A 23602-nucleotide genomic window follows, 5' to 3' on the forward strand; every position below is an offset into this window, starting at 1 on the left:
ATGGAAACTGGGAATTGCTTTGCTTTGAGACTAGCCAAGTTATGAGACTGAAAAACAACATTTCAAGGCAGCATAGGCGGACGAGCTTATTGATTACAGCAAAGCAGAGTGTAATTCGGCCATCAATCAAGATTTGAGCTCGCAAATTTAAAGGGAATAAAAATTGTATCATATATACATTTTGTAGACTCTAAAGACGAATGAGATACAATTTGATAACTTTCTTTTAGTCAGGTCTCATAATCGATAACACGAAAAAGGGATTAGTTATCGTTTTTTTTTTTTTAATGAAACTTGCTCTTTCACTTTGTAGCTCTTATATTGCAGGTCCTCATATTGACACGTTCATAGATAAGGTAAATGAAAACTTGAATGTCGAATTTGGATTTATTTTCCACTTGTGTTTTTATCGTTAAAGTCTTAATAATTCTTAAAAAATATAAATCCCTTATCGCTTGTCGGGATTTTACTGTACTATATAATTTACGACGGCAAATCTTATTATTATTTTATATATATCAGTATAATATTATATATAAATATATATATAATTCTTATTATACCTATATTATTTTCTGTTATTTTATTATTAGAGATATTACAAACTAAGAAACCTTTTATTGGGAAAATGATTTTTAAAATTTTTATTTTATTTTTTATTTATTTATTTAATTTATTTATATAATTATTTATTTATTATTATTTAATTTTTGTTTTTTATTTATTTTAATTTTTTAATATTCTTATTATTATTCTTATTATTATTATTATTATTATTATTATTATTATTATTATTATTATTATTATTATTATTATTATTATTATTATTATTATTATACTTTTTTTCATCTTTTTTTTTAGGTTTTAAATTAAAAAATTATTAAACCTAGTTCTTTTAAAAATAATGACTCTCAAGAACTAACAATTTTTTTGAAGCTATGAAAATACGCTAGAAACGACTCTGAAAAAAATCCGTAACATATTGAAGAGCTCAACAGATTTAGTGCCTAGACAAAAAGACGAAAGACAGCTTGACGAACATACAGATAATAATCCTAATCAAATGTGCTACAGCCCGACGCTACATAAATTGGGACAAACGCATTATACCCTTTCAGTTCATTTGCGCTGAGTAGAAAGAGAAGCGTATAAAAACTTTTAGCTTTGACAGTTTTTGAGAGAGAAATTCCTAGATGAACACAAAAGCCAGATGCCATAGAGATCTGCTAGCTAGCATTTTTTCTTAGCTTGTTTACAGCTGAAAATCGCTGGCGTAATTAATTTACAGCTGACAGAGAGTGGGAGAGAGAGGGAGAGGGAGATAGAGATAGAGGTGGACAGAGTGCAAAGCGAGAGAGCAAGTAATTAAGTAAAATGATATTTGTATGTAACAGATAAAGGTTGAAAACTCTTTTGGTTAGACTCAAGGAATGCTCTGGCTTATTTAGCTGGCATTATTTTCTATTATTTTCATTTGTATTTTATTTTGAAGTTGGCTCTAGCTGTAGCTGGAATTCCTGTGAATTCGTTTGCCAAAGCAGCAAAACACTTGCAATTACAATAACTACAACGTGGCCGACTCCTGCTTTGTTGCCTTTGCCTTGGCCCGTTGCTTATATAGACAATGTATGTATATATATATATATTTGCTAACTGTTTGCTAGCCCCGGCTGATGCTCGTTCGTGTCGCCAGGCGGGCTGCTTTGTGGCTGTTGCTTCTTCTTCATCAACTTGTTCGTCTTCTTCTTCTTCTGCTCCTGCTACTACTCCTGCTACTCCTGCTGCTGCAACCACACACGCAAAATTGAGCTGGCTGCATGTGGCACTGGCGCTGCAGTTGTCCATTGGCAACGCCAACGTCTGTTAGTTTTTGCCTTTGCTTTTTCCGACTGCTTTTCCGGGGCTTTACACGCCTCGGCGTAGACCCTTCAAACCCTTCGCTTTCTAGATGGCCAGCCAGCCGGCCGGCATCAGCCCCCTTCATTTACACATTACGTGTAATCATCATTTTCTGGCTGGCAATAAACACATGCTGCCTGTTCGCAACTAGCTTGCTCTCCCTCTCTTACTCCCTCTCTCACTCTCTCTCGACCCTCTCAATTGCCCCAAGTAACTGGACTATATTTTGCAGCGACGCTTCACCCAAGTGACGAGCCCCCTACAACAACATACCCCGGCAGCTTCACCATCAGTCTCAATCCTTTGCCCTCAATCTCTCTCCCCTCTCTCTCTTCATCCCTCTCTCTACTCTGCTCGCACATTTCCATAGTGCCGTCGCCTGGCCATAACATGAATTTACAATTTCCAGTGCACTGCACACTGCTCACATTCTTTACAGCATGCGATATTTTTATTGCATGCAAAATGCACAGCCATCGACAACAACAACAACAACAACAACAAAAACTAGTAGCAAATGCAATTGAGCGACTCAGGGATGCCCTATACATGTGCCGAGTGAGAGAGAGAGAGAGAGAGAGAAAAAAAGATGAAATCCCTTAAATAAGTCTATTACTTATTTATTATTAAATTATTTAAAAAAAGTATTTATTTTATGTTTTGTATTCTTAAAACATTAAATATCAAGTATCCATAAACAAAATTTTATAGAATTGATATAACATTGATTTAACATTTTTTTTTTTTTACTTAAATTTTTTATTTTGATTTATATGTATATTATTATATTTTTTATGGAGTTTAACATGAGAATTCAGTTGATATTCGATATTTTATTGGAAACATAATTTTAAATTTTTAACATATTATTTAAAAAACAACACATTTTTATTATTTTGATGCATGTGAAATTAAATTTAAAATATAATTTTTATTTATTTATTTATTTTTTTTTTTTTTGTTAACGTCTCAAACTTTTATATATATATATATATTTCAGTGTTTTTCAGCTTATTTGAATATATTTTAATATACAAGGCAAATAATAATATATCAAACTAAGAGTCAAACCACGGAAATGCGTCTAATTATTCGGTTAAACACTCGAAGCAATAATTAATTAATCGAATTAATAATTACTCGGTAAATTTTGCTCTCTATCAAGACAGCTGGAAGCGCCCAGAAATAGGGGAAAACAAATAAAAAAGTCTAAAATGAAGAAGCAAACAAAATCCAAAAATTACAATACAAAATATATAAAATATATTAAAAGTAATTATACAAACATTATCAAGCCAGTAACACTGAAATACCCTGTAAATAGAAATCAATTTGAGCTGTTCTTTGCTCTCTATTATTATTATTTAATTATTATTATTTAAGCTCACTTTGAAAGTGAAGAGTCTCAGACAAGCTGCAACAGCGTGCTCTCACTGCCAGTTATACAGGGTATACATATATATTTTGCCAATGCCTTGCTTTTGGTTAAGCGTATGCAAAAATATGGCCAAAGGGCATTCAAAGCGCGCGAGAGTTTTGTTGAAAAAATAGAAGGTTCGATTAAATTTAAAAGGTTGCTAATGTTATTGGCCACGTGTGTTGCACGCTGCTGGATGACGGTGGCTGGCGGTGGCACTGAGCAAAATGAATATGTTATGTGCCACAATAAATAACTAGGTGGCGCCAGGGATGCCCGCAGAGAACTTGTCATACAATATGCATATTTCGATTGCTGTTCATAATTGATTTAGATGTATGTGTGTGTGTTGGTGTGTGTGTGTGTGTGTGTGTGTGTGTGTGTGCTCGATTTGTGATGCAGCTAATCATGTAGGTCAGTTCGCGATTTGTTTTGCCAGTGGACCAAACGCACACAGCGGGTGGCAGCAAACAAAAAGCACAGATTATCATGCGACATGTAGATAGAACTGCGGCTGCAAACAAACAAACAAGAACAACAACAGCAGCAGAGCAGCAGCAGCATGCACAAGAGACAAACAAATTCAAATCAAACGGACAAAAGATGCCACAGTCGATGCCGCAGCTAAAGTGGAACACGACACGCAGCAACAACAAGCCATGGCCTTAGCAACATCAGCAAATGTTGCTAGCTTAGTGCGCATGTTGCTAAGCGCACATGAAATATGTTGCTGGGGTGTGTTGCGCTGCCTGCATATGCGTGTGTGTATGAGCGCTGCATATGTGTGTGCAATGAACGCGGCGTCGCTGTGTGTGTGTGTATGTGTGCTGTTGCTGCTGCTGCTGCCGCTGCGTGGCCGTTTGGCAACTTCATCGAAACAGATACACTCAGTCTGTTGGTAACTGTTGCATTCAACGCTTCGTTCGCTCTCCAGCCGAATTCCCATTTTAATATTCGACAACGCCATTTCGTTCGTGTGCGCTGTGCGACTCGTGTTCGTGTTTCGTTTCGCACGCTCGTTTATTTTGTTTGGCTTGACTCGGCGGCAAGTCGGTTCGTTCGATTTCGTCGTTTCTCACCCACACACATATACACACATATATTTAGAGAACAGATACGCGCGCATTGCTGTGTTAGTGCGTGTGCGTGTATATATTTTACCGGTAAAGCCGAATACTTAACGTTCCACGCTCAACGTCATCAAATTCATAACGTCATTTCGTTTTGGTAGCGTGCGCTGTGCGTGTGTATCTGTAGAGGAGCTGTTGCTGTCGCAGTCGCAGTCGCAATCGTTGTATCTGTGTCTGTGCCCGTCTCGGCGTCTTGGCCAACTAGTCAGCCGGACTTGCGTTCTGCCGCGTTAGCTGTGCCAATTGGCAGTTGCATACAAAAATCAAATACATATATAAATATAGAATATATATAAATATATATATCAAATATATATTTTGTGCCAGAATTTTTGGTTAAAAAAGCGAGTAACCCGCAAAAATTTCGTCATCAAATTTTGGAGCTGTCAACAGTGCGCGCTAAAAGTAAACACATATAAAATATACACACATTCACATCCATACACACACACACATACATATATACACATACAAAGGCTGCAGCGGCCATAAAGTGTTCAGTGCTCTGCTTCAGCTCAGCTAAAGCGACACATTTAATGCTTGAAAAGCTAAAGCACACCAACAACAACAACAACAACAACAATAGCAACGGCAAAAATCACTAAGCTCTTTGCCAAATACGCGAGAGTGAAAAAAAGCAAAAGGCAAAAAACAACAACAACAACAGAAACCTCAAACATAAAATCATAATAATAAAAAAAAAACGCCTTGCCAGGGCAAAAGTCACATAAAATACTTATAAAAGTGCACACATAAGGATTACAGGAGCAACAAACAGAAGAAGAAGAAGCACAAGAAGAATCTACAACAACAACAGAATGTCACGGATCGTTTTTGTATTTCTGGCAGCCATCTTAGCAGGTAAGCCAAACTCACAAAAGTTAAGAGCGCGAAGCTCGAGATGATATCACGAGGCAGTGAGACGTTTATTTATAAGCACTGATTGATACACACACACACACACACACAAGTACAACTTTTTCTGTTCTGTGTGTCACATTTCTTATATACAAAACCTGCTCGCTAGTTATTTCTATATAAAATATCTAGTTGAACTGGCTCATTGTAAAAATATTTCAAATATGATTGATTAACTTTCAAGTGCTAAAAACTATTAGAAAAAGCTGACCACATCGTTTAGTGTTTGCTTTTTACAATTTGGCGGTTTTTTCGGCATGCTGAGTGACCCGTTTATACAGATTATTTTGGATACTTTGCCGTACTGCGCATGCTCGTAGGCTCCACTGCCGAAAGACTTCGGCTGAGAGCAACGAAGCGTCAGGCGAATGCTCTGTGACCTTTGTGTGGGCAACAGCTTGAGCTTCGTCATCGCATGCCTCGCTTTTAAGCCGGAAAGGTCAAATGTGCCCAAGTAACTCGGCTTTTAATGAAGCCATTGTGTTGCGAGTTGTCTGGTTATTTAGCTCTTCGGCAAGAATTAATGAAGGCTTGGAAGATTCTGAAAGGGTTTTATTATAATTGTTTATATTAGATATATTAAATAATTCGTTATACGATTGATTAGATGAAAATTAAATTTATTAAAAATTTTGGTTAGATTAACAATTTGGATTTGATTAAATATTCTTGTTAAGCTTCATTATTTGTTATGTTTAAAATTTTGGTATCTTTAAGCTATAATTATAAACATTTATTAAACCATTTTTATTTCGGGAAGAGCTTATATTATAGAAACCCTTTCTAGAGATCTCTTATTCGATGATAATATATTCTGAATATCCATAATATTCAAATTCTAATTTTATGCGCTCTTCTTGCTTCTCAGTTTCTTCTAAAGAATAAAACTCTAAAATTATGTCATGGCTATTTAACTCTCTCTCGTTTATAGATCATAAAACTCTAATTGAATTTGAGTTTCTTTTCAAGAAATTTAAATGAGTTTATATATTCTGAATTTCGTTTCAAGAAATTCTTGAATTTTTGAATATTTTCTTCAAGTGAAATTTCTTAATTTCTAATATGCGGGTCTTTAAAATATGTGTTCTTTTCCCACATAAATCACCTAAGCTGCAATTTACTTTTCTGGTTTTTTTCTTCTCTTCCTCTTCTCCTCTGCTTCCTCTTCTTCTGAGTAGCTTGCATGCTTAGCTCTTAGGCATTCCACAATCTTCAATATTCTGTTCGTAATGAAAGGCTCAAAGAGTTATGTGTACAATAAAGGTGCTCATGATACATCCTAGCATTAAAAAGACGAAAGCCTCCTTCTCTCTGGACTCACAAGTCTGTGTATGTGTGAGTGTGTGGGTGTTTGTATGTGTGCCTTAAAGGGCTCCATCTACTACTGTTGGCTGGGTTAAATTTACAACTTGCCAGCGCCTAGCAGCCTATTTAATTAAAATCCTTCAATGTTTTTCAGTTTTTTCTTTCATTTTTTTTTTTTTTTTTTTTTTTTTTTTTTGTGCTTCTTATTACGCCACACAAAATTTTGTGAGCCCATGCAGCGAGGGCCGCACATGGCGGCTCCCATTCTCATTAGCTGAAAAGATGCTGCTGCTGCTGCTGTTGATGCTATTTATGCTGCTGCTGCTGTTGCTGCTGCCTAACAACATTAACAGAGTCGGGCGGCAGCAGCAGCTGTCTCATTACAGTTAGCCCCCTACCCATCCCATTCCATTCCCTCGTATGCTTTGCCCTCCCCACAGCCACAAGCCAACTCTCCACTCGCTCAAGGCACAAAACCCCATGAAACACACGAACATGACGTGACTTTAAGACAGACACTTTTTGTTCACGTTGTGCTTAGCCTCTGCCGCAGGCAAAACCTTTCAAATGGCGCCCAGCGTGTGTCGAAAGCTGACAACTCCTGCCGCCTCCCCCCGAACACCAAAGCCCAGCCCCCAATCCCTTTAGTTCGCTGCCTTGCAAATTGTATGCAAAGCAAAAAATCCTCCGTAAAAACAAGCCAAAAAATGCAACAGCTAAAGCTTCTGATTCACATTCTGATTCGGTTTCAGTTGCTGCTGCCGCTGCTGTTGCTGCTGCAAGTTGATGCAGCTTAACGCAATGCAGCCGCTGCTCTTTGGCTCTCTGGCACTTTACACTGAATACTTTAACATTGTTTGGTTGCTTTCGCTTCGTTTAGTATTTTTCTTTTATGGCCAAACACACATCAGAGCTGGCATCTTGTAATTATAAATGTTTAATGGGCTGCTGGACGTAGCTCTATGGAGAGCGAGTGAGATAGTGAGAGACTGAGAGGGAGTAGTGTGTCTGAGTGGGAGAGTGTGTGTCCAGACTGTAATTTTTGTAGCCCATCTTTTCTTTAGAAAAACTTGCTGCATACGCGGCGTATTAGTTATGGCACAAAATAACCAAATGTCAAATGCAAAACAAAACTTTGCTTGCAACTTATGCATTTTAATGGCCGCAAATTGAGGCACGCCTCTCGCTCGCTCCCGTTCACCGTCTCTCTCTTTCTCTCTCTCACTGAAACAAAAAGCATGCATGGAAATAAATATTTGATATTTGTTGGTCTGGCAATGCAAAACGGCTGCATTTCTTCAGCTACTCTTTTTGGCCGTCTGCTGCATTACTTGCTAAGTGATATCGCATCCAGTCTGTGCATGTGTGCGTATCGATATCGAAAAGCTGTTATCGATATTATTCACCATGCAAAAACATCAACTTTGTTGAACTTTGCAAGTAATGGAAACTTACGAAAGAAAGAAATTCTGAATAAAATTATAATTAAAGACATTATACATATAACGATTTTTATAGAAAAAACGTTATATAGCTGGAGAAAAGGAAAACTTAAATATGCGTTAAATGAATTAAAGAAGAGAAAATAAGAGTAAAATTCTAAAAAAAAAAAATCTTTTACAAAAAGAGATAAATTGAATTTTTTAGATTGATATACATTTATAAATAAAAATAAAAATAATAAAAATAATATAAGTAAAAATTGAAAAGTTAATTATATTTAAAAAAAAATTAATAATAATATTGATGATAATAATTTAATTAAAATTATTAAAAAGTTAATCCCTTAAAGTTTTGTTTTTGGTTTTTTTTTTCATAAATAGTAAGCCAAGCATTCAAAAGTAAAATAATTATTATTTTTAAAATAATGGCAAAAAAAAAAAATGATGTAATGATAAAAAAGTAATATATAAATAAAAATATATATATTATATAAAAATAGAAATTAAATCTAAACCAGTTCTTTTTTCATTTTATATCATATTATATATATTTTAAAAATATAACGTAAAAATATAATCTATGTATGTTTTTTTTTTCAAAATATAAAATTTTTGTAAATGTATTTAATATTAATACATACGTATGTATATAGTTCCTCTGTATATGATAGCGTATTTATATAGTCTATGCAGCTTGTAATGCATATTCTTCTCTTAGCATTTCATCGTATGGTAATTGCACGTACATGCTGCATATAAGAAGCAGCACAGGCAGAATTCTCATTCATATTCATAACATCCTCGTTTCGTTCGAGTTTTTGCGTTGCTTTGTGCCCGTGCTTGGACTTGGACTCAACCTCTTGTTGTTGTTTTTTTCGTCTTCTCTTTTCTGTTGTATATATAAATATACTTTTTTTTTTTTTTTTTTGATCGGACTTTGAAAATAAAATTTTTGTAACTGAAACTGAAACTGGACGAGTTGTGCAAATGCTGTTGGCCCAAAGCAATTCGCAGGTGAATGGGCTTAAGACAAAGGCTTAAGCGCGCCTCCAGCCAAGCAGCGAGCAGAGTTTGCCCAGTTACTTGTTCTTAACTTTTTTTTGTACTTCCCTTTCTTCTGCTGCTGCTGCTGCTGCTGCTGCTGTTGCTTCTACTGCTTTTGCTTTTGCTTTATTCAATTTCCGCTTTTTAATTGCTTGTCGCCCATTTTTTCTTCCATTTTTTTAACGCCTCTAAATTTGCTCATTTCGTCAGTTGCTTTGGTTCTGTTTTGGATGCCTTCGGTCAGATTGGCAGCGCAGCAATAGCTCCAGCTATTGATTTTCTCTTTCAAATTCATTCACACAAATTGCGGATTATGTGGCACAAATTGGTGTCGTTTTTCCTTCTCGGGCATTTTCCCCTGTCATTTTGAGCGCATTAGCGGCAAGCGGAGTATTTGCGGCAAATAAAATAAACAAATTCATGACTAATTTGCTGAAAAATGACGAAACAATGTCAGCATCAGCAGTAACAGCAACGACAACAACAACAACAACAGCAACAATGCCAACAACAACAAGAACAACAGCCATTCCGAAAGACAACTTTTTTAACATGCATAAAATGCAGCTTTGTGTAACGCTTTATATGTCACTGTGTCGATGTGTATCTGCATGTGTGTGGAAGTGTGTGTGTGTGTGTGGCACAGGAAGTTGGCCATGGTTTGGGCCATGTTGAAATTTTTTGGGCAAAAGGCACATACGGATCGTTGGATAACGGCTAGAAGCGCCTAAGTGAGAGCATGGGAAAGAGAGAGAGAGAGAGAGAGAGAGAGAGAGAGAGATAGGGTGGGAGAAGGAGAGAGAAGGTATGTGGTGCGATATTGACAAAGCGTATGCCAGGCAAATTAAATATAATAGCAGACACAAGCTCCCCCCGCTTACTTACATATATGTATGTATGTATGTATGTATGGGTGTATATGTATATGTAACAAACAATGAAACATTCGCGAGACAATAAAGAAAAGTTGGAAGTTTGTCAAGAGTGTGCGTGTGCGTGTGCGTGTGCGTACATCTGTGTGTGTTAGCCTGTACTTCCTTAAGTAGAGCACAGTTTACAGTTGACGGCTTTCAGTGAGACAAACTTTTGATCGATTTGTGCGCATTGTCTGTATGAGCACGTACAGGAGCATTTGTACTAAGAGCTGAATAAAAGAGAAAACTTTCTGGTAAGTACATCAAATGATGAGAGAAATACAAGACCTGATTTACAGTTCGAACTGTAGGCATACATATACATACATATACATATATAACAACTCTAATTGGTAGTGCATTGACTAAAGGCAGTTTGAAATTGTGAATAGATGAAGTTTATATATTTATATATATTCCATCTACTTATATATTTACTACTTTCAGTGAATCCCATAATCAGTTAGTTCAATTTATATAATCTTGTGACTCTCTGTCTCTATTGAACTAGATAAGTTCTAATTTGATAATGAGCTACTTTTAATTGTCGAGTTTTTCTTTCTTTCCTGTAACATTTCTAACATTTATATATATGTTTTTAAAATATTCTTTAATCTAGTCAGAGTCACTTGCACTTACCACCTCAACTTTTCACAGCAGTAAATAGTTTACTATGAGATTATTTTAGGCTTTTAATAAAGTATTCTACACTCTCATTGCTGTTTACTCACAGTACTCAACAGTCAACTATAATCACAAAACTCTTTTATCTAATCGTGAAGTACTTGTTGGTATTCACAATACTTACAAAACTCCCCTAACACTCATAGTACTCACTTATCTAGTAGCTGAGTACTCTTAGTGTGCAGGATTACTCAGTCGCTCTACATCTGTTGGCATCGTTCAACTCTTATGATCATGCGCACATTCTTCCTTTTCTTCTTCTTATTCTTCAGATTCTTGCCTGAAGTTCTAGCTAAGTTTAATATAAGCTTATTTAAATTTCTCCATGCTAAACACAATTTATGAATACCCGATCTGAATCAGCTTCCGCAATAACTTTGACTTTGACGAAATACGTTTTATTCCTTTATGCGCTTACACACTTGATAGCAGCAATAATTGCAACTAAGGTCGACCTATATATAGATTTATATATTGTATATAAGTATATATGCGTATAATATAAAAATAGTATGAGTCTATCAATGATTCACAAGCTCATATTCGATTCACGATTCAAGTCGAATCGCTGCTCGTAATTAGTCACGCAGAGAGAAAACAGTTTTTTCTCTCTCTTTCTCTCTCTCTCTCTCTCTTTCTCTGTTGTTCAGTTAGCTATTGCAAGTTATTGGCTAGAAGTATTTCATTTGGCAAACGGAATATTAAGAACAGAAAAAAACAGAAACGGTTGTTAGTCATGGTCTGTGTTTTCAGTTTGAATGCATTCACAAATGCCATTCACAATCGAACACAATTGATTGTATTTGTTTGTGCTATTTCGTGTATGTGTGTGTCTCTGTGTGTGCTGGCTTTGATTTAGGCCACGTTTACCTGATAACACAATGCACCTGTGCAACAACAACAATTTGTAATTTCCACTATTATTGGACGCTTCTCGTTTTTGGGGCAGACACACACGCACACACACACGCACACGCACACACATGCATACATTTGACATATTTGTGTACATTGATTTTGTTGTGGTCGCATTGGGTAAATGCGATTAGATAAGCTTTCTGCCAGTGGAGCTCTTATCAGTATCAAAATTTTGTGTAACAGACACGCACACACACACACACATACACTTTGTGTGCTGGCAGGTTGCAGATAAGGCCAGTTTATTGTGTAATATATATGCGTAGATCTGTCCATATGTGTGGCAGAATTCTCATGTGGCCAATGCAATTTGCTTTGTGTGGCAGAAATTTTAGAGTTTCAACTTTTCTTCATCTAATCGCACGGTACGCAGCAGCTCTCTCTCTCTCTCTCTCTCTCTCTCTCTCTCTCTCTCTCTCTCTCACACACACACAGCAGTGGTAATTAATTAGTATACATAATATCATATTGGCTGGCCAAAGTCTCATTACTCGACCTATGCTATGGCACATTCGATCTGACGAGCCGCTTAAAAATGTAATTAAATTTTAATAAAAGCCCACAATATAGTTGCCACATGCCACATGCCGCTTGCCACATGCCACTTGATGCTATTGTACAAATGTCAAACTGATTAAATTTTAATCAATATAGACAATTTTATTATTTTTCTATCTATTCTGTGACATGACTTGCTAAATGAATCATTCAGTCGCCGGAGAGAGCGTGGGGCGGTCCACATAATTGTTATTTCACAGTGTGGGCATGGCTTGTGGCAATGACATGTAGCATGCGGCATGTAGCATTTCGAATGCAGTTTTGGCATATTATAACATAATTAGATGTGCAATTTTAATTAAATTTACATGCTCAAATGAGCATATACGCATTAGAGCCCCGTTGCCACGCAGCCACGCAGCCACGCCTCCCTCCCGGCGACCTCTGGAGTCCTGTTTACCTTTCTGCCAGAATGCGAAATAATTGAAAATAATGCAAGAGCAATGCTGTGAATTATAATTAATAATTATTTCAAAACAAAATGCTTTTGTCCAAACAACAAATGGCAGATAAATATAACAATATAACTGTGCAAATAATCGAGCATAACTTAAAATAAATATTAATAATATTATGAATAACAAAAAATATTTATAAATTAGTATTGCACAAATACAAAAAACAAGGAGGCTATGAGAAGTCTGGGAAGCTCTCTGTAATCCCCAGTAATTAATTTAATTATGGAATATAACAGGAAATGCCCACATAGCTACATAGCGGACCTATTAACAAAGATATGAATTAGAGTTATCGAAATAATTTTAAATAGGGCTAAATTTGCTAATAATGGAAATAGTTATGAATGTTGAATGTTAAGTAATGAGTGATGGGCCATGAGTAGTGTAGTATGCAATGAGTAATGCAATGAATAAAATTTAGAAGGCTTGAGTCATGAGTAATGAGCAATGTACAAAATGAAAAATGATTCTTGAGTATTGAGCAGTGATTAATGAATAATTAGTAATGACTAATGAGTAATGAATAATGAATAATAAGCAATGAGTAATGAGTAATTAATAATGAGCAATAGGTAAGGAGTAGGGAGTAATAAAAAATAAATAATGAATAGTGAGGGATGAATAATAAATAATGAGCAATAAAACATAAACAAGGAATAATATATAAAATACAATAAATTAGGAAAAATAAATAATGAGATTTTTCAAATTAATAATAATAATATCATTATTAAAATATGTATGAATTATGAGCTGTAAATAACAAATAAATAAAAGATATGAAGTATTTAAAAAATAATAATAACAATTAGAAACACAATTAGTTGCATTCAAATAAAATTAGTGTCAAAACTTATCTAGTCAGAACCAATAAACCTGAACCTTGAGAACTATGGAAAGCTGTTACTGTAAAAAGCAGTAAAATTTCTAATCGAAATGAAAGCTAAAACAAGTAAGAACGTTGCAGTCGGGCGATACCGATTGCAGAAGACTCATTCACAGCCCAAACGCTGTCAACCAGAGTATATAGTGCAATTTTCAAGTCTAGTGCGCAACAAAAAACAGGGCATGATCCCATTTAAAATGGGAAAATCATCGATAGCTATTGCTATGATCATTGCATAATTGCATTCAAATTACATGCATATGTATATAATTTATACAATTTTGACTTTTAATAATATACATGTATTTATATCCATATATTGGATACCGGCTTCAAGCTAGCAGCAGATCAGCGCGATTTTACTATACATGTGCACACACTCATCGTCTATTCTATGCGTACAGACAGAAGCGCGTCTTTTCTCACATTCTTAGAATTTCGATTGATTTCTGGACTTTCTAGCCGTTACTGTAGTTTTGTCTGATGACGCTCTCTTATTAAGCTATTCTATTTTAGCAGCTGAGTGCTCGAGCAAAGCAATGGCGCGGGTGCTAAGGGCGACGCAAGTAACGTTAGAGTAGGGAGGTTCGAACCTCTACTATGTTTTTTTTTTTTTTTTTTTCATACATTTTTCGTTTTTTATAAAATAGATATTTTATTGGGAAGGTGCGAGCTTGACTGAATGGCACTTAATACTTTTCATTTTCTTAGTCGAATAATTTTATAAGTTTAAATTTGTTTCTTCTTAAATAGCCCTCAAATACATATATGCAAATACATACATATGTATATATGTAAGTCTGCACGCATAGCATCAAGCATTCCAGCCTTATACACGCGCTCATTTGTATGTGTGTATGTATGCACACATAAATGCGTACTCTAGCATATTCTAAGAATCTCGTTGCGATTGATTTGTCTTTGCATTGTTTTTGAATTTCCAGCCACCACTCTGGCTTTTCTTTGCTATGTGGCGTCATAACAATAATGTGATTTCGTTTTAACTTCTATTGATCGAAACGACGCGGTGGTGCTGTAGGCTGAAGCGCCGACGACCATTATTTTAGCTATTTTGACAAACATGCTGTTTGGGTTGGGTGCGAGTTCAAATCCCGCGGAAAACACTTTTTTGTAAATTGCAAATTTTTGTTATTTTAGCTTCTTTTAAATTTTTTTAAATTCATAAAAATGTTTCCTTTTGTATTATGAATATCTATTAAGCTTATTTATATGTACAAATGCATAAATAGATGGCTGACGCATATAAATGTCGCGATACGGGCACTGTAAATGCCGATTGCCACGCCCCTAGTGGCCGTCGACTCCTCAATTTTAGCCAGTTCTTAGAACGAGTAACCGGTTACCTAAATGCAAAATTTGAATTCTTACGCTCAAAAAATGTGAAAATTACAGGGTATTTTTCGATATGCCACGCCCCTAAAGAGGCTTAAAAATTATTTTTGGGGCATCGATAGAGGAGGCTACCAGTAACTTAACTATCCAAATTTGAAGCTTCTAGCTCTTAAATTGTAGGAGATATAAACTTTTGCGGTTTGCCACGCCCCCTATGGGCGGACATATATCTACCATAGCTCGTTGGACTTGGGTGATCAACCCGCGTATATATACCAAATTTCAGATCTCTAGCATCAATAGTGCCTAAAATATAGCAGAATTCGAAAAATCACTATATCTTCAGGTCCGATTTGCCACGCCCCTAAGGGACGTAGATATATAATTTTTTCACCCATCTTCATAGAATTAAAACATTAGCTTACGTGCAAAATTTCAGCATTCTAGGTTTATAACTTTAGGAGATACAGTTTTGTCCGATTTGCCACGCCCCTAATGGGCGGAGATATATCCGCCATAGCTTGTGATCTTGGGTGGTTGGCGCGGACCTACATACCAAATTTCAGCTTTCTAGCTCTTCAACAAACATGATTTCTGGTATATCGGAAAATGCATTTTCCGATTTGCCACGCCCCTAGTGGGCGGATCGGGAAAATTTTAACACTTTATAAATCGGAGATATACACGAGTATGTGTTCCAAATTTCAAGTCTCTAGCTTCAATAGCGCCGAAATAGATTGCGTTCATACGGACAGACGGACAGACGGACAGACGGACAGACGGACGGACAGCAAGACGGACATTGCACAAAACCAATATACTCATTTCACTTTCGTGAATGAGTCTAATGACAAATAGCCGTTGCCCAAACCCATTTTCTTTTCTTAGGAACAGAGAATACGCTTCAGTAAAACGTGTTCTCGAGCTTTGCAACACATTTCCACATACAGATGATGTATCTATGTGTGTATGTATTTATGTACTTACATATATATCATATCACACCTTCTTCAGCTGTTGCTAGGTATGCAACCGCAGCTTGGATCGCCCTGTTCAAAGTTCAAAGACTCTCGCTACCTCCCTCTCTCTTTCTCTCTTTCTCTCTCTCTCTCCATCTCGCTCTGTCTGTCTTTCTCGTGCTCTCACTCTCGCCCTTCAAGAGTTATGGCATGTTCGTCTTTAGTATATTTTATTATATTTTATTTCTCTGTTCAGCCTCACCCAAGCACATGTTTACAACTTGTACGCGAACAAAGCTTCTGCGTAGCTTCCCTCCCCGCCGCACACCCGCTAGAGCCAGCTGCTATCTTTCATATCTAAATGCTAAACTTTTGTGTGGCTCATAGGTACACACACACACACACACACACACAGACACACACACGCACACATACGTGGAGCAACTTGTCTACTGAGTCAAACAGTTGCCAAGTTGTTGCTCACGAACCGGTTCCTCGATTCTGCTCGACTAGTTTCCATTTTTGTTCATTATAACTTGGCGCTTGTTCTCTTTCTACAACTTCTTGTGTTTCTTCTGCTCGCTCTTCCTTTTCTTCATCTCGTTATTTCTTAACATTTCTAAAGCTATTTATACCCTGAACCCATTGAAAATGGGAAATCAGGGTATAATGGTTTTGTTGAAATGTATGTAACAGGCAGAAGGAGGCGTGGCAGACCCCACAAAGTATATATATTCTTGATCAGGGTGACGAGCTGAGTTGATTTGGCCCTGTCCGTCTGTCTGTCTGTCCGTCTGTCCGTCTGTCCGTCTGTCCGTATGTTTGAACGCGTCGATTTCCGAAGATATAAGAGCTAGAGACTTCAAATTTTTTGTAAAATGTTCGTAATTACAGCGCGGATATCGAGTTTATCATTAAAATTCGATAACTCATCCCGATCTTTTTTTATCGATGAAAAACCTTATCGAAAACCAGTTATAAAATTATATCTTCTACATCTTTATTGCTAGAGTCTCCAAATTTTGAATGTATGCTTATATGCAATTTATACAATTTCGGTTTTTGTTAAAATTTACCCCCCACCTCTAAATTCACCCCCTCACCCTCACTTTTGTAAAAAGCGTATTTTAAATACTAGAGACTTGTGCTTTGGCAATTACATGCATATTCATGTTATAATCATAATCTGAAAGTTTCATGAAGATCGTACGTCCACAAAAAAAGTTATTAAACAATTAAGTTCTCATAGTAAGCGCACACTGCAGCCCGTGCGTGTTTATGCGTGGGTGCTTGTATGTGTATGTGTTTGTGTATGTGTGTGTGTTTCTTGTGTAAGCTGAAAGACGCGAAAAATTATTGAAATAGCTAGCACTCCAAGGGTTCAGGGGATCTCGTAGTCGAGCAGTCTCGACTAGAGCTTTCTTACTTGTTTCAGTTGTGGTTTCTTGATTTTTTTTCCATTTTCAGTTTAAGTTGCTTCTCTCTTTTTTTAATTTGCCACAAAATGTTATTAGACCTACATTTCGTTTGTTTTCTGCTGTTCGCTCTGAAGCGTGAAAAGCGTAGCAGAGGCACGCACACATGCGCAATGATTGCCACACCACACATTTCTGCGTGTGTGTGTGTGTGTGTGTGTGTGTGTGTATGAGTGTTAATCATTTTAACTGTTATTGCTCTGTATTGTTGCTGCACTTATTATTATTACTGTCCATTATGTTTTGTTATTTTTTTCAAGCTCTATGCAACTTACTCTATTTGTTCTATGGGTGTTGGCTGTTCGCCTATTAAGAGTGAGCGAGAGAGTGCGAGAGCGAGTGAGCGCGAGCTCTCGAAATTGTTAAAAGTTAATTATTTGTGTTTGTATTGCTTGCACGTTGTATTTGTACAACTTTTTCGCTGCTGCTGTTGTTATTGTTGTTGTTTATTTCTGTTCTGTTTCGACTTTTTGTTTTCTATGTGACTTTTGGTACGAAAAAAAGAAACTGAAAAAAAAGCAGAAAACCCAAACCATCAGGGAGTCAATTTCGAAGTTTCGACAGTTTGGACAGCCGCATATACACTTGTGTTTCATGCACTGTACATTTAGCTGAAATCGGGCATATTTGTTGTATATGCCGCATTGTAAAAATTGTGATAGTGCTTGAAACTAAAATTGGGTCATACTTCCTTTTCGTGGTATTACTATATATATAATATATTCAATATTAATATCTCTTACTAAACAAATTGAAGTCGTTTTGATCTTCTCCTCTGATCCCCCACAAATCAAGAAGAAGCATAGCATATAATAACCATGGACGGTCACTCTATAAACCCTAAACTCTATCCTTATCAAACTTCACTTAAATTTCAGCTATTAACAGCGCATTATACAGTCTATTAAGCCCGTCTGTAATGCTCCAAGTTCCTATTATTATTTTATATATATATATATAGATACATATGTGTGTACAGTATGCTGTAACCCATTTTCCAACTATGACCCGACTCTGACCGACACACAGACATTTTTGTTGTTGGTTATTTATCCAGTTATTGTGCTCACTTCCTCTTCTTTCGCACACATAGAGAGACAGAAAGATAGAGAGAGAGAGAGAGAGAAAGACATGGAGACAACTAAAATACATCGACATAATTAAAACCTTTGTAACTGGCACTTGAGCTGCGGCTTTGGACTCAACAGCTAATGTCTAAATTGTTGGGATCGCTGTTTGTCCTGCAATTAAGGGGACGGTGACAATTTTGCTGTGACATGACAGCAGCTCGTTAACTCTCGCTTGTGGCACACACACACACACAGACTCATAGACAGAGAGACACACACAAAAATTGACAATTTAGCACCAGCTTGGACAGCGTGTCGAATGCTTGGTTGAGGGGGGCGACAAAGGGGTTTAAGGGTTGCCTTCTGTGCTATCGCTCTGTGTCCGCAACTGTGCAACAAAAACTGAGCATGTCCGGCCGCTGCAATCACTGCAATCTCAGCGCCTTCGAGCCGAGACTGGGCCAATGTTTAATTTGATAAATGTGCCAGGTTCGTGCGAGAAAACAGTTGTCAGCTGGCGTGTTGCTACTGGCACTACCAGCGGCTCTACAACGGCCTCTGCCAGCGCCTCTACCAGCGCCTCTACCAGCGCCACTACCACTGCCTCTTCCACTTACTCATTTATTGGCCAGACAATGAGCCCAGTTGTTCATTAGCAAAATGTCTGGCTGACTGAGCGAGCGAACGACTTTTGCTTCCACAGCACCGCTGCCTCGCTCTCCACTCACGTTTCTCATCAATGTGCCGCTCATTCAGATTAGGATTGATGTGGCCATATTAACGTGCCTGACACTTTGCATGCAGTTTTGAAGTGTTTGGAAAATTGTGCAAAATAAACGAAATGAGGTGGAAACTGGCTTGGCTAATGGAATGCCAGGGCGACAGCAGTTGCACCAGGCTAATGAAGTCAATTAGAAAAGACAGCAAATAGACAAAGAGCTGCATTTCGGAAGCAAGCGAAGAGAATTTGAATTGCTAATAAAGGAAGAATGGGGATGGATCATGGGAGATCTTTTGTGAGAATGAAACAGTTGAGAAACATACTCAAAATGATACTGTAGTGAAGAGTGGAACAAATTGAGAATGAAACAGTTTGAAAGCGAGACCACTAAAAGTCTGTATTTGAGCATTTAGTGAACAACTGGCATGGAACACGAATATGTTGAAGCCGTGTAAACAGAGCAGTGCAAAATTGTAAGTTTGCTTTGTAAATCCGTAAAGATTTCTATCAGCGCACTCAACACACTTATGTTCGGTTTCTTTGCCCTTGTCAAAATACTCAAAGTGTGCATTAGTAAAGCCCTTCTCAACGCTTATCCCATATCTGGACCACAGAACGGGAGTTCGAAGTCAGCAAACGTACAGCCCAATCCAATCAGAAAACCGTCTGTGCGTGACTAGTCCAATACATTCCGAATGCAAATGCCAAAACTGACCAGTCCCGAACCTCCCGTGGTCATAAAATGAAATAAAAAAGTAAAAAAAAGAGTTTTTTACCTTGCCTCCCTCTAAATACAAAGCATTACGGCCTAAACGAGCAGCAGTAGAGTAAACTTTCGAAGAAAACCGTATAAAGTACATAGAATTAAAATTAAATTTAAATAAATTTCACGAGGCACGCACGTCGAGTGTGCGAGTGGGGGAGGGAGAGTGGGAGAGAGAGAGAGAGAGAACGGGTGAGATTTTCCCTGACATAGACATACGATTTTTTATTCTACGAACATGGGGGGTGGGGGCCTGTTGTATTTTTTATGTAATTACTTTCTAAGTGAGCGAGTGCGTGAGTCAGGCAAGAAAGTTTTTTAGCTTTATGGCGTTTGTTTTATGTTTATTTTGCTTTATTGTAAGCCTGACAGCAAACAGCTGAAAGATTTCTAGCTGCCCGCCTAGCCAACGCAGGCCCGGAATGCCGCTCTTAACTTATCGCTTACTGAATATGTATATACATATACTATATATAATATATATATCTATATATATACGTATACTTTTAAGGCCAGACAAGAATTTGCTGTTTGCTGATAGTGTTGTCCGGTCCGCGACTTAATCATTCGGCTTTGTTACCAACCTGCAAATAAACAAAAAACAGCACGAAAATGTGCTGCTAAAAAGCAGGTGAAAACTATTTAAGCTCGCTCGCTGATTAATTAGCGTGGCCTGGGCGTGGCCGAAGATAAAATATAACTAATTAAGCCTGCAATGTACAAATTATGTAATTCCGAGATAGATAAAGATATTTATAGTAAAGTTGATAATGGCTCGAGGTAAAGAAACCTTTAGCAGAGCTATTTTTTGGCGTCAATGCAAACTTTTAAAAATTATTAATTATTTTTGTATAGATTTTCCTTCTTATGTATTATATTTCCCATTATTATATATCGTGTATATTTTACAGTTGGCAGCATTTTCTATGCAAGTCAGAACTGCTTGGCCAAACAGTTATTGCCACCTTTGGATGCCTACCTGCTTCAACTTTTAATTAAGTTAACTTTTGAGCACCTCTTCCACTTCAAAGCTTGCACATAGAATCCTTGAAATAACTGAGATCGATACCTTTCGCAGTCTCAGAAACTATTTTCTTGGGTTAACTAAATTTGAAATTTGTTCTTCACACCTAACTAACTTTGTTGATCCAACAGTTGTTTTTCAATTGCTTCAGCATTTCCACTTGAAAGCTTAACGTCCAACAGCTCAGACATTTTAATTGCCTTAATATGAATTCGAGACTTGAATTTCGTTTTAATTTTCATTTCATTTATAGAGCGTTTGCCCTTCAAGCACTTTCACTTCGTAGAATCGCACTCACAATGAGTTCTCATATTTCGGCAGCTCAAAGCGCTAGAGTTTATCATCTAACTAATTTCCACATTTAATTAAGTAATTCAACGTACAAAATTAACATGCAACAGCAACAAAAAACGAGGTAGAAAAAGCATAAAACGCTTTCTGAAAAAAAAAAAGAAATATATATATATATATATGTATATATATTGGGTAGTCTAAAAAGTTTTTTCGTATTTTGCCAATAGATGTCGTTGGCGTCATATATCTCCAGTGCTACAAATCACATGATGTGCACATTATGGTGTTCGATTGGTAGCACTTTAAGCTTCGATTGCCAAAAAAAAAAATGTAATTCAAAGAATTTGAAAAAAGTTACAGCTGTTCAAAAATGAGTGAAAATAATGATGAAATTCGCTATATTTTGAAATTTTTGTATAAAAAAGGGAAGAATGCCACGCAAGCCACTAATGAAATTTATGATGTTTACGGTGACGATGCTCTATCAGTTCGTGTAGCACAACAATGGTTCGCTCGCTTCCGTTCTGAAAATTTCGATGTGAAAGATGCACCTCGCTCTGGTCGACCAATCTTTGAAAAAGTCTATGAAATTATGGAAAGGATTGACCAGGACCGTCACATAAGCAGCCATGACATCGTAAATGAACTAAACAATCGTCATCAAACGGTTCTGAACCATTTAGAAAAAGCTGGCTACAAAAAGAAGCTCGATGGATACCACATGAATTGTCTGTGAAAAATTTATTGGACAGAATTAACATTTGCGATTCTTTGCTGAAACGAAATGAAATCGAACCATTTCTGAAGAGAATGGTAACAGGAGACGAAAAATGGATCAAATACGACAATAATGTGCGAAAAAGATCATGGTGCAAGAGTGGTGAAGCTCAACAAGTGGTCGCAAAGTCAGGATTGACGGCTCGAAAGGTAATGCTGTGTGTTTGGTGGGATTGGAAAGGAATAATCCACTATGAGCTGCTTCAGCCTGGTCAAACGATTGATTCGACACTTTACTGTGAACAACTGGTGAGATTGAAGCAAGCAATCGAAAAAAAACGGCCAGAACTGATCAAAATAAAGGGCATCGTATTCCATCAGGACAACGCCTGACCGTACACATCTTTGATGACCCGGCAAAAACTGAGAGAGCTTGGCTGGGAAGTTTTGATGTAACCACCATATAGCCCTGACCTTGCACCTTCGGACTACCATTTATTTCGGTCAATGCAGAACTCCCTTAATGGAGTAAAGTTGGCTTCAAGAGAAGCCTGTGAAAATTACTTGGAGCAGTTTTTCAAAGAGAAACCACGAATGTTTTACACGAATGGAATTATGTCTCTGGTGGAAAAATGGCAAAAGGTGGCCGACCAAAATGGTGCATATTTGATTTAATAAAGTTTATTATAAATATTAAAAAATATGATTTGAAGTTTCACTACAAATACGAAAAGACTTTTTAGACTACCCAATATATACTATATAAAATACATCAAAACTTTCACCTCGCCTCAGACAGAGACTGGGAAACATCACAGAAAGTGCTGTAGATGGAGCCACAGATAGACTTTTACATCGTAAGGTTTTTTTTATTTTTTTTTTTTGTTGGGTTTGAGTTTTGTTGTGTTACATAAAAATATTAAATAATAAGAGCGAGTAAACAACAATGCGACAATCTGTTGGCAACTGCAAAAGCGAACATTCAGCAAAGCAAACAAACAAACAGAATCAACATTTACAACAATTTCGCCGAGCAGACAATGGGGGCAGCGCAAATAAAAGTAATTAAAATGTTTACAAATTAAATACATTAAATGCAAATTAAGTGCAGCTAAAGCGATTTTCCTTTTTTCCAGGTTTTATTTTTTATTATTTTTTTATTTACTTGCATATGCCCGGCGGCCTCTTTAAAATTTATTGCAGAAGTCAGCATATGCCCAACATTTAAAGTTCGTTACCCAATTCGAATTGTTTTTCATTAAGAATTATTGTTTAGATGAATTGCTTTTTGTTTACTATTTCATAATAATTAATTATTATTTTTTTTGGTTTGTTTTCTAATTATGCCTATTAAATGCATTTGTAATAAAGAAATAATAAAATGCTAATAAAGAAATTATTGAAAATTGATTTCATAATCAAATTATGAAAATTATTTAACACATATTTCTGCACAACATAAATATGTATAACTATATATATATATATATATATATATTGTTCTATATTGTCATTACCACAATGCGAGGCAAATGATTTCGTAAATTGTGAATAGATTGTAAATATGATTAAAAATATAATTGTCCAATGCAGCAGAATGCAAATGCGAAATGCGGCCCAACTTAATTAGGCCTCTAATACGGCTTTGGTCGA

General features: G+C 36.6%; 1 protein-coding gene across 5 annotated transcripts in view; it reads left to right on the forward strand.

Annotated features, from left to right (window-relative positions):
* The first annotated feature begins 4187 nt into the window (after positions 1-4187).
* Fas3 (fasciclin 3) overlaps positions 4188-23602 on the forward strand; it is a 105706-nt gene continuing 86291 nt past the window's right edge. For 3 of the 5 annotated variants that reach the window (XM_089465613.1, XM_089465614.1, XM_089465615.1), the window contains exon 1: positions 4189-5307. In XM_089465613.1, coding sequence (XP_089321739.1) covers positions 5265-5307 — 43 coding nt within the window. In that variant the 5' untranslated portion in view covers positions 4189-5264. Of the gene's footprint in view, positions 5308-23602 lie in introns of all 5 variants that reach the window. The other 2 variants (XM_089465612.1, XM_089465616.1) reach the window with 2 other exon arrangements.

Source organism: Drosophila arizonae, chromosome 3, assembly GCF_054131065.1.
Source record: "Drosophila arizonae isolate 15081-1271.41 chromosome 3, UAZ_ARI_1.0, whole genome shotgun sequence".
Lineage (NCBI taxonomy): Eukaryota > Metazoa > Arthropoda > Insecta > Diptera > Drosophilidae > Drosophila > Drosophila arizonae.